The 12,457-nt window shown below is 42.5% G+C and overlaps 1 protein-coding gene across 11 annotated transcripts in view; it reads right to left on the bottom strand.

The window, feature by feature from the left end:
- LOC132819922 (utrophin-like) overlaps positions 1-12,457 on the bottom strand; it is a 751,240-nt gene that overhangs the window by 420,956 nt on the left and 317,827 nt on the right. For all 11 annotated transcript variants that reach the window (XM_060831897.1, XM_060831902.1, XM_060831903.1 and 8 more), the window contains 2 exons: positions 8,805-8,975; positions 7,302-7,481 (listed from right to left, as the gene is read on the bottom strand). In XM_060831897.1, coding sequence (XP_060687880.1) covers positions 7,302-7,481; positions 8,805-8,975 — 351 coding nt within the window. The remainder of the gene's footprint in view (positions 1-7,301; positions 7,482-8,804; positions 8,976-12,457) is intronic.

Here is a 12,457-nt window from a genome sequence, read left to right as displayed (position 1 = left end):
CATCAGCCCGAAATATCGAATTTCCTATTCCTTGGATGCTGCCTAACCTGCTGTGCTTTAACCAGCAACACATTTTCAGCACTAATTATTCCTGCCTCATTACACAGGACCAGATCTAGGATATGTTGTGATTCTGTTCGTCGAGCTGGGAGTTTTTGTTGCAAACGTTTCGTCCCCTTTCCAGGTGACATCTTCAGTGCTTGGGAGTCTCCTGTGAAGCGCTTCTGTGCTGATTCCTCTGGCATTTATAGTGGTTTGAATCTGCCGCTTCCGGTTGTCAGTTGCTGTCCGCTGCAGTGGCCAGTATATAGGGTCTAGGTCGATGTGTCTGTTGATGGAATTTGTGGATGAGTGCCATGCCTCTAGGAATTCCCTGGCTGTTCTCTGTTTGGCCTGCCCTATAATAGTGGTGTTGTCCCAATCGAATTCATGTTGTTAGTCATCTGAGTGTATGGCTACTAGGGATAGCTGGTTGTGTCGTTTCGTGGCTAGTTGGTGTTCATGGATGCGGGTTGTTAGCTGTCTTCCTGTTTGTCCTATGTAGTGTCTTGTGCAGTGCTTGCATGGTATTTTGTACATTACGTTGGTTTTGCTCATGCTGGGTATCGGGTCCTTTGTCCTGGTGAGTTGTTGTCTGAGAGTGGCTGTTGGTTTGTGTGCTGTTATGAGTTCTAGTGGTCACAGCAGTCTGGCTGTCAGTTCAGAAATGCTCCTGATGTATGGGAGTGTGGCCAGTCCTTTGGGTTGTGGCATGTCCTCATTTCGTTGTCTTTCCCTTAGGCATCTGTTGATGAAATTGCGCGGGTATCCGTTTTTGGTGAATGCCTTGTATAGGTGTTCTTCTTCCTCTTTTTGTAGTTCTGGTGTGCTGCAGTGTGTTGTGGCCCTTTTGAATAATGTCCTGATGCAACTTCATTTGTGTGTGTTGGGGTGGTTGCTTTCATAGTTCAGGACTTGGTCTGTGTGTGTGGCTTTTCTGTATACCTTCGTGGTGAATTCTCCGTTCGTGGTTTTTTTTTTCCATCACGTCTAGGAATGGGAGCTGGTTGTCCTTTTCTTCCTCTCTCGTGAATCGGATTCCTGGGAGTGTGGCGTTGATGATCCGGTGTGTGTTCTCTATTTCTGTGTTTTTAAATGATTACAAAGGTGTCGTCCACGTATCTGACCCAGAGTTTTGGTTGTAATTGCATTAAAACTGTTTTTTCTAACCTTTGCATTACTGCTTCTGCTATGAGTCCAGAGATCGGTAAGCCCATGGGTGTTCCGTTGATTTGTTCTTATGTCTGGTTGTTGAAAGTGAAGTGTGTTGTGAGGCACAGGTCCAGTAGTTTAAGTATGCCATCTTTGTTAATAGGTTCAGCGTCCTGTTGTCTGTTCTGTATGTCCAGCAGGTTGGATATTGTTTCTCTGGCTAGGGTTTTGTCGATAGAGGTGAACAGTGCCGTTACTTCGAATGAGACCATGGTTTCTTCCTTGTCTATGTGTATATTTCTGATGACAGCCAGACTGCTGCGACCACTAGAACTCATAACAGCACACAAACCAACAACCACTCTCAGACAACAACTCTCCAGGACAAAGGACCCGATACCCAGCATGAGCAAAACCAACGTAATGTACAAAATCCCACGCAAGGGCTGCACAAAACACTACATAGGACAAACAGGAAGACAGCTAACAACCCGCATCCATGAACACCAACTAGCCACGAAACGACACAACCAGCTATCCCTAGTAGCCATACACTCAGATGACTAACAACATGAATTCGATTGGGACAACACCACTATTATAGGGCAGGCCAGACAGAGAACAGCCAGGGAATTCCTAGGGGCATGATACTCATCCACAAATTCCATCAACAGACACATTGACCTAGACCCTATATACCGGCCACTGCAGCGGACAGCAACTGACAACCGGAAGTGGCAGATTCAAACCACTATAAATGCCGGAGGAATCAGCACAGAAGCGCTTCACAGGAGACTCCCAAGCAATGAAGATGTCACCTAGAAAGGGGACGAAATGTTTGCAACAAAAACTCCCAGCTTGGCGAACAGAACCACAACAACGAGCACCCGAGCTACAAATCTTCTCACAAACTTTGAAGATCTAGGATAGCTTGCTCCCTCATCTGTTCCATTACATTTTGTTCAAGAAAACTATCACGGTTACACTCAATGATCTCCTCCTTAAGACTACCCTGACTAAGCTGGTTCGACCAATTGACATGTAGATTAAAATCCCCCAAGATAATTGTCATTGGTAATATCATAATAGGTGGCTTCAATTTATAAAGACTGAATTCTCTGCAACAAGAGTTGTGGAAGCTCAGTTGTTGGGCACATTCAAACAGAAATTAATAGGTTTATGGAGACTAATGAACTTAAGGGGTGAAGATAGTGTGGAAAGTAGCATTGAGAAGATGATCAGCTCGATGGACTAAATCAATATTTCTGAAACAGGCCGATCTGCCATTTTACGGCTCTTCCCTTTTTAATTCTGAAATTAGAAGCATACCTGGAATAACCATTGATACTTAAATCATGTGTAACTATCTTGGGTGATCAAGCAACTTCTGAATTTCAGAATTTCACTTATCTTACAGTTTGAAATTCAATTCCCAAAGAATGGGAATCATGAAAGTAAAGCTTTTCAAAACGTTTAAAACAAATTCAGTTCCGTCACTCTGTGGAACTAATATTAAAGAGGTTTTCAGTGAACAGTCAGGAGATGAACAGCTCTAAGTACTAACTGTTGCAGGAATCTGAACATTTTCTGTTGTTATAAAATATTCAGAAGCGGTTGAGTAATTATAGACAAAAATGTTTGCAGTAGTAATAGGCTCACTCTCTCGGCGGAGCAGGTAAAGGCTGTCTGGTGGTGTTTTTTTTAAGTTGGGGGTATAGTCCAGTTTTTGTTTTTTAACGGCTAAAATTTAAAGTTTTTTTAAGCGCCTAGCTGACCCGGAAGCTGGTGTCGCGCTAGCTTATCTGGGAAGGTTTTTTTTTCTTATATAAGCGCGCAGGCGAAGAACCCGAGGCACTACAGGGGTAGAGCCTCCCACCCGTCCTCCTCCTCTAACTTAATAATAAGACCCGTTGTGGTAAGCAGGTAAGTGCTGCATTTTGCTTGTTTGTTTCTTTAGACTTAGTTTTATAAAGTTTACCTTTTAGAGGGATGGCAGCGAAGGCAGTGCAATGTTCCTCTTGCAACATGTACGAGGTGAGGGAAGCCATTAGCGTACCTGCTGATTACACTTGCAAGAAGTGCACCCATCTCCAAGACCGTGTTAGGGAACTGGAGCTGGAGTTGGATGAACTGCAGATCATTCGGGAGGCAGAGGTGGTCATAGATCAGAGCTTTAGGGAAGTAGTTACTCCGAAAGTTATAGAGAGATGGGTGACAGTGAGGAGGAGTGGGAGGAAGCAGCCAGTGCAGGGACCCCCTGCAGTCATTCCTCTCAAGAACAAGTATACCGTTTTGGATACTTGTGGGGGGGATGACTTACCAGGGGTAAGCAACGAAGTTCAGGCCTCTGGCACGGAGCCTGTCCCCGTTGCTCAGAAGGGAAGGGTGGAGAAAGGTACAGCGATAGTTATTGGGGACTCAATAGTGAGGGGCACAGACAGGCGGTTTTGCGGGGGCGACAGAGACTCACGATTGGTATGTTGCCTCCCAGGTGCAAGGGTACGTGATGTCTCTGATCGTGTTTTCCGGATCATTAAGGGGGAGGGGGAGCAGCCCCAGATCGTGGTCCACGTTGGAACCAACGACATAGGTAGGAAGAGGGGTGAGGATGTTAGGCAGGCTTTCAGGGAGCTAGGTTGGAAGCTCAGAGCTAGAACGAAAAGAGTTGTTGTCTCTGATTTGTTACCCGTGCCACGTGATAGAGAGTCGAGGAATATGGAGAGAGAACAGTTAAATGCGTGGCTACAGGGATGGTGCAGGAGGGAGGGATTCTGGTTTCTGGACAACTGGGGTTCTTTCTGGGGAAGGTGGGACCTCTATAAACAGGATGGTCTACACCTGAACCTGAGGGGCACCAGTATCCTTGGGGGGAGGTTTGCTAGTGGTCTTTGGGAGGGTTTAACCTAACTCTGCAGGGGCATGGGAACCTGGACTGTAGCTTTAGGGTACAGGACCTTGAGTGTAGGGAGGTTAGGAACAAGGCATCGATCTCGAAGGAGGGTGCCTGTAAACAGGAAGGTGGCTTGAAGTGTGTATACTTCAATGCCAGAAGTATAAGAAATAAGGTAGGTGAACTTGCAGCGTGGGTTGGTACCTGGGACTTCGATGTTGTGGCCATTACAGAGACGTGGGTAGAACAGGGGACAGGAATGGCTGTTGCAGGTTCCAGGGTTTAAATGTTTTAGCAGGGTCAGAGATGGGGGTAAAAGAGGGGGAGGTGTGGCATTGCTTGTCAAGGATAGTATTACAGCGGTGGAAAGGACGATGGAGGAAGACTTGCCATCTGAGGTAGTTTGGGCTGAGGTTAGAAATAGGAAAGGTGAGGTCACCCTGTTAGGAGTTTTCTGCAGGCCTCCTAATAGTCCGAGAGAAGTATTGCGAGGATGATTCAGGAGAAGAGTGAAAGTAGCAGGGTGGTTGTTATGGGGGACTTTAACTTCCCAGATATTGACTGGGAAAGCTATAGCTCGAGTTCGTTAGATGGGTCAGTGTTTGTCCAATGTGTGCAGGAGGGTTTCCTGACACAATATGTGGACAGACCAACAAGAGGTGAGGCTATACTGGATTCTAGGTAATGAACCAGGCCAGGTGTTAGACTTGGAGGTAGGTGAGCACTTCGGGGACAGTGACCACAACTCGGTGACTTTTATTCTAGTGATGGAGAGGGATAAGTGTGCACTGCAGGGCAAGAGTTATAGCTGGGGGAAGGGAAATTATGATGCGGTGAGGCATGACTTAGGATGCGTGGATTGGAAAAATAGGCTTCAAGGGAAGGACACAAATGATATGTGGAGATTGTTCAAGGAGCAGCTATTGGGTGTCCTTGATAAGTATGTACCAGTCAGGCAGGGAGGAAAGGGTCTTGTGAGGGAGCCTTGGTTTAATAAGGAATTGGAATCCCTTGTGAAAGGGAAGAGGGTGGCCTATGTAAAGATGAGGCGTGAAGGTTCAGTTGGGGCGATTGAGAGTTATAAGGTAGCCAGGAAGGATCTAAAGAGAGAGCTAAGAGCAGCGAGAAGGGGACATGAAAAGTCCTTGGTTGGTAGGATTAGGGAAAACCCAAAGGCTTTCTATAGGTATGTCAGGAATAAAAGGATGACTAGGGTAGGTATCGGTCCAGTCAAGGATAGTAGTGGGAAGTTGTGCGTGGAGGTGGAGGAGATTGGAGAGACACTAAATCAATACTTTTCGTCAGTATTCACTCAGGAACAGGACACTGTTGCCGATGTGAATATTGAGGCACAAGTGATTAGAATGGATGGCTTTGAGGTATGTAGGGAAGAGGTCTGGGGAATACTGGAAAGGATGAAAATAGATAAGTCCCCTGAGCCTGATAGCATTTATCCTAGGATCCTCTGGGAAGCTAGGGAGGAGATAGCGGAGCCATTGGCCTTGATTTTTATTTCATCATTGTCTACGGGAATAGTGCCAGAAGACTGGAGGATAGCGAATGTGGTCCCCTTGTTCAAGAAGGGGAGTAGGGATAGCCCTAGTAACTAGAGGCCAGTGAGTCTCACTTCTGTTGTGGGCAAAGTCTTAGAGAGAATTGTAAGGGATAGGATTTATGAACATCTGGATAGGAATAACGTGATCAAGGATAGTCAGCATGGTTTTGTGAAAGGCAGGTCGTGCCTCACAAACCTTATTGAGTTCTTTGAGAAGGTGACCAAGGAAGTGGACGAGGGTAAAGCAGTAGATGTGGTGTATATGGATTTTAGCAAGGCATTCGATAAGGTACCCCATGGTAGGCTAATGCAAAAACTACAGAGGTATGGCATTGAGGGTGCATTAGGGTTTGGATTAAGAATTGGCTGGCTGGAAGGAGACAGAGGGTAGTAGTTGATGGTATAGGTTCATCTTGGAGTGTAGTTACTAGCGGTGTTCCACAAGGATCTGTTTTGGGACCATTGCTGTTTGTCATTTTTATAAATGACCTAGAGGAGGGGCTTGAAAGCTGGGTGAGCAAGTTTGCGGATGACACAAAAGTCGGTGGAGTTGTGGACACCGAAGAAGGATGTGGCAGGTTACAGCGGGATATAGATAAGTTGCAGAGCTGGGCAGAAAGGTGGCAAATGGAGTTCAATGTAGCTAAGTGTGAAGTCATTCACTTTGGTAGGAGTAACAAGAAGATGGATTACTGGGCTAATGGTAGGCTACTTGGTAGTGTGGATGAGCAGAGGGATCTTGGTATCCATGTACACAGATCTCTGAAAGTTGCCACCCAGATAAATAGTGCTGTGAAGAAGGCATATGGTGTACTGGGCTTTATTGGTAGAGGAATTGAGTTCCAGAGTCCTGAGGTCATGTTGCAGTTGTATAAGACTCTGATGCGGCCTCATCTGGAGTATTGTGTGCAGTTTTGGTTGCCATACTATAGGAAGGACGTGGAGGCATTGGAATGAGTGCAGAGGAGGTTTACCAGGATGTTGCCTGGCACGGTAGGAAGATCGTATGAGGAAAGGCTGAGGCACTTGGGGCTGTTCTCATTGGAGAAAAGAAGGTTTAGGGGAGATTTGATAGAGGTGTACAAGATGATTAGGGGTTTGGACAGGGTTGACAGTGAGAACCTTTTTCCGCTAATGGAGTCAGCTGTTACTAGGGGACACAGCTTTAAATTAAGGGGTGGTAGGTATAAGACAGATGTTAGGGGTAGATTCTTTACTCAGTGGGTTGTGAGTTCATGGAATGCCCTGCCAGTAGCAGTGGTGGACTCTCCCTCTTTATGGTCATTTAAGCGGGCATTGGATAAGCATATGGAGGTTATTGGGCTACTGTAGGTTAGGTAGGCTTTGGTCGGCGCAACATCGAGGGCCGAAGGGTCGGTACTGCGCTGTATTTTTCTATGTTCTATGTTCTATGTATTAGTCAAATTGAATCATATACTTATCTGACTCAGAATCTAAGAAGAGCCCTAAAGGTCTTATTCCTACAGGTAGATTTATGGCCTCCAGCAATTGCAATGATCTCATGTAAATCATCACCCAAGTATTCCACTATCAGTCAAACACAGTTGATGTGAGTTATCAACCACTTGCTATGACATTATTTATCAGCTATCTAACAAGACTGTCGCGAATTACCTATGAAACACATACTGTGATATTACTTACCAGCAGTTTGTCACACCACCCCTGTGTCAGAGTGTGGACCTTGTTCCAAGCAGCATTCAGTGTGCACATTTTATCCTCCAAAACATGACTGCTGCCTTCTATCAGGCTCTGCAGTGCAGCACTATTCTCAGTGATATTACCCAGTTCAGTTTTCTTCACCTCCAATTCTTTCAGAATTTGCTTTAAAAAGAATTGTATGTTTTTAATAAATACACTTCACAGCAATTAAATAAACAGGCCAATTGTTTTAATCAGAGAAGTCAGAATTGGATTAAGGCAAATAGCTATTCAAAACCTTATAGGCAGCCTCCCAAACCCATAACCACTACCCCATCTAAGAGCGTAGCAGGTACATAGGAACACCACTATCTACAAGTTCTCTTCCAAGTCGCATACTTTCTTGACCAGTGCTAGGTTATCAACCTGAAGCTGCACTTCTAACAGCAGTGTGGGTGTACCTTCATTATATGGGATGCTGTAGCTCATCACCACTTCTGAAGGCAGTAGTGGATAGCCTTGCTAGCAACAGTCACATTACAGGAACAAATAAAAAAAGTACTCTGGTATGATTTTATGATAAAGATTTGAATTAAACATGACAAGGTACCACCTGATAACTGAGGTCTGCCTGTGTGACTCTTCCTTCGGACACACCACTGAGAGTATTTCACACTTCATTTACATTTACACCAATGTCCTACTGATGTGAACTACAGCCCTAGTTTGTTGCATTATCTGCTATCTTATAATTGGTCACAGTAACACATGCCAAGTAGAAACATCACAAGCGGGAAGGTAGATGATATTGTGTATCTTCATTCAAGGATAAATATGCTTGAGAAAAGTTTTAAGGTCACTTTTGGTGAAAACTGAAGCAGGGTGCAACTTTTAAAAATAACTTTCTTCATCTTTTAACCAAATACCATTTCATAGCTATTACTTCAAGTGATCTTCACTATGGTTGGAGAAGCTGAAAGGCCTCGTCCTTTTCCTCATGGGCTGCTTTCGTGGGCAATGCACTCTGAAAACCTCCCTGAAATGAAACATTTTGCGACCATGGAGTGGGATGAGGTTTGTGTGCTGAATTAACACCAGCACAGATATTAAGGCAAAAGGTCTACTTTTGTGATCTAAATACTTTGTAACGTATCTCAAAGCTGCCCATTCTTATTCCGTTCCAAGTAAGCACACAATTCGTTTGGATTGAACACCCAACCTTTGCCAAGAACAATACATACCAAGAGGAGATAAGAGCATTAAGAATAAGAAGGAACATCCATTCTTTTTTTCTGTTCTTTCATTCTATTTGTTCATGGTCAATATGTATAAAGAATGATAAAGTGCTTTTGAATTTTCATCGAGAAAAGTAGTGTGTAAATCAAGGATACTTCAAATTACAATTTATGCCTGAGACAATCCATTTCATGACAGCCAAGTGCCAACATGAGGACAAAATGCAAAACCCTTTTTAATCCTTATTTTTAAAGAAACAAAAATACTCACTCTGGTCCACTTGATCTCTGAATCTAAGTTAGCAGGCATTCCACTGGAAGATGATTTTTGAATCACTTCATCTTCTTTAGCTGCCAACCATTCTGAAAATGACTCGGCCTCTTTCTTCCACTTGCGAGATAGATGCAAGGCCTTTTCCAAATCCTGCTTACCTTCAGTGACCTACAGAAGAACAAAACATGGAAGATGAATTATCTGAGGAAAGAGGCCTTGGTGAGATGGAATTAGGGTCTCATTGTTGTGAGACCTAAAAATCTCATTCAGGAGGCTGTACCACTGAGCTTGAGCCACCATTGGAAATTCTTTTGATGTTATACACACTTCTCACAGTTGTTTCAATCATTCATCTGAGCAAGGCCCTGTGTCCCATCAAATCGGAGATTAAGTCATTGTTGTTTAATCAAATTGAGGTTTAAAATGATAAAAGATGGCTACAAAAAAGCCATTTAAAACTGAAATCAAAAACTAGAAAGCAAAGAAATTTGAGATATTGAACATATTCCCTTTTGCTGCTAATGCTCTGATTGCAACCTCTGCCAACTCTTACAATTTCCCTTATCATCGATCTTTCTCTTGCTGAACCTCCAACTTCTCACTTCCCCTCCTGAATCCAGATAGTGAGCAAGGGCTCTGGACATGAGTAGTGAGAGTCACGAAGTGCAGCTCCATCATCAACAGCAAATTGTAGGACAGCAATGTGAGGGAGTCAAAGAGGCCACAATTCAGAACATAAGATGATGACAGCAACTTAGGTAACTATATATGCATCTTTTCAAATCTTTTCTATAATTGAAATGAGTAAACAACCATAACAGCTAAATGTGTTAAGCAACCATCCATCAGTGAGCTGTAAACAATGACATCACCTGAATTGGAAGGTGCGTGATTACATTATATTTTAATATGATTTCTTTCAGAGTTTGGATCTTGAACTAGTGGCAAATGGGTTGATCTGTGGAGTTTATGGAGGAGTTTAATAATTCAATTATAAGAAAGATCTGAGAAGATAAGTTTTGAAGTAAATTGCAGCCTCAACTATTTAGACAATTTACATAATATTCTGCAGAAATCTGAAAAATTTCCCATATATCTGCCCCATAATTAAGATGCAACTGACAGCCTTATTAGATGGATTAGTTAATGACTAAATGGTCATCAGGATCCTTAATTCTTGTGCCCTGCTGACCCCAAACAAACAACAAAAAAAATCTTATTTATATGGTATCCCAAGCACAATAAAATGTTCTTCACAAGGCCTCATTTCAACAAAATTTGACAGCAGACTACATGGAGATATTGGGTAGGAGACCAAACATTTGATCAATATAGCAAGATTGAGTAGTGCCTTAAAGAAGAAAGGTAGAAAGGCAGACAGTTTTGGGACAGAATTCAACAACGTGGGCCTCAGTCAGTTGAGGCCCAAGCAGCAACAACAGCGTGATTAAAATCAGGATTGCTCAAAAGGCCAAAATTAGAATGTGAGAGGTTGTTGAATTGATGGACATTACAGGGTAACTGAAGGGCAATGTCAAGGAGGAATATGAAAACTAGGATTAGAATTTTAAAGCTGAGAGCTTGCTTTACTGCAAGCTAATGGAGGTCAAATGGAACAGAGAAGGAAATCTAGCACAAGTTCAGGCACAAGTAGATGAGTTTTTTTTTAGGAGATAATGTAGGAGTTGGTCAGGTGCACTGCAATAGTAAAATAGGGATAACAGAAGTACAAATAAAATTTCCAGCAGTAAATGAGCTGAGGCAAAGCTGATGTCAGATGATAGCTAAGAACAGTTGTAGTGATGCTACAGATATGAGGTTGGAAGATCAGCTCGAGGTCAAATATTACATCAAGGCTGTGAACAGTCCACTGGCACCACCTCTTTTTAATATTAAATATCACTTTGAAAATTTTCCACTGGTCAGAGCACACACATGGAATTGAAATAGATGAACTTTACCACTTTTTTTTTGGAGAGTTAACTAAACTAGATGAAAAAATGTCAACCAATCGGGGTTCTAAAAAAAAACATATCGTATTTAAAACATTAAGCCTGTTTCTCTTGCCACAAATGCTGCCGGGCCTGCTGGGTTTTCAATCATTCTCTGTACTTACAGCATCCACAGTACTTTGCTTTTACTTGAATGCCAACCAATGTTGTTTATACAGTTTTCCAGAGGTATTTGCTACAGTCTGTCAAAACAAACTGTTGAAGCTCATGGAATTGAAAATAAATTATTTTAACCCAAGAAATGACAGCAGGACAGTCCCTCAAGGCTTCCTCACCATTCAAATCGTGGCTGATCTATCCCAGGTCTCAATTCCTCTTTATTTCCAGCTCCTCATAGCCTCAACTCCCTAATATTTCAAAACTCTAACTATCTCCTCTCTAAATTAGTATGGTAGCCTCCATAATTCTCTAACATGAAGAATTTTAGACATTCACTGCCCTCTGAAAGAAGAAATTTGTTCACATCTCAGTTTTAACTGAGTACAGGTTGTTCTGCTATAACTTGACAGTTGTGTTCCTCTGCAACCTCACACTGTAGAAAATTGCACAGTAGAAGATTGCTAATAGAAAATCGCTATACCCATTCAGTGGAAAGTTTACATTATCCAAACGTCCACAATTCATCAATTCCATTATAGCCAATTTGCACTGACAAAACACATATTAAAGCAGAACAACCTGTTGTCCCTTATTCTGTAATTATGTCCGCCAGTTAGAAAATCCCCCCTTAGTGGAGAGATCTTCTCAACATTTAGCTTGTCAAACATTCTCAGAATCATGTATGTTTCAATAAGATCATCTCATCTTCTAAAGTGTAATGAATAAATGAATCTTGTTGAACTGCCTCCAATGCCAGTTATATTCTTTCTTAAATATTGGGAAAAAAACAATACACAGTACTCCTGGTTTGGCCTCCCCAGCACCCTGTACAGGTTGTAACAGCACTTCCCTATTTTTGAACTCCAATCTTCTAGCTTTAAAAGGTCAAAATTCTATTTATCTTCTCAATCACTTGCTACATGCAAACTGTTAGCCTGTGTGGTACATTGGCTCAGTGGTCCAAGACAGAGTAAGAAAACTGCATAGATACTCCATTGCACAAGTGACTCGTGGTGTACCACAAGTAACCGAGTCAGGCCCTCAACTACCTACTGATTTGTTAACATCTATAATCGTGAGATAGAAAGCTACATATCCATAGTTGACAATGATACAACGAGAGGCTGTATTGTAAACACTATAGATAAAAACACAAGTAACAAATATATTGCTTTAAGCAAATGGGCAAAAATAGTCAATAATTTTCATGCAGCTAAATGTAAAGCTGTCTGTTTTAGACATAAAAAGAATGGAACATAATACGTTCTACATGATAAAAAAAAAGCTAGAATTACTGACGGCAAAAAAAATGAAATCTAGGTTGATTTTATATTTATTCATGGGATGTGGTCATTGTTAATTAGGCCAGTATTCATTGTCTATCCCTAATTGCCAGGGAGAAAATTGGGGTGAGCGATTAACCGCAGCAGTCTTTGGAGTGTAAGTACATACATCGCGCTTTTGAAACAGAGTTCCAAAATTTTGACCCAGCAACAATTAAGGAATGGTAGCAATATGGTTTCCAAGTCAGAATGGCAC

Source organism: Hemiscyllium ocellatum, chromosome 10 (genome assembly GCF_020745735.1).
Source record: "Hemiscyllium ocellatum isolate sHemOce1 chromosome 10, sHemOce1.pat.X.cur, whole genome shotgun sequence".
Classification (NCBI taxonomy): Eukaryota; Metazoa; Chordata; class Chondrichthyes; order Orectolobiformes; family Hemiscylliidae; genus Hemiscyllium; species Hemiscyllium ocellatum.
This window is presented reverse-complemented; position numbering and strand designations above follow the sequence as displayed.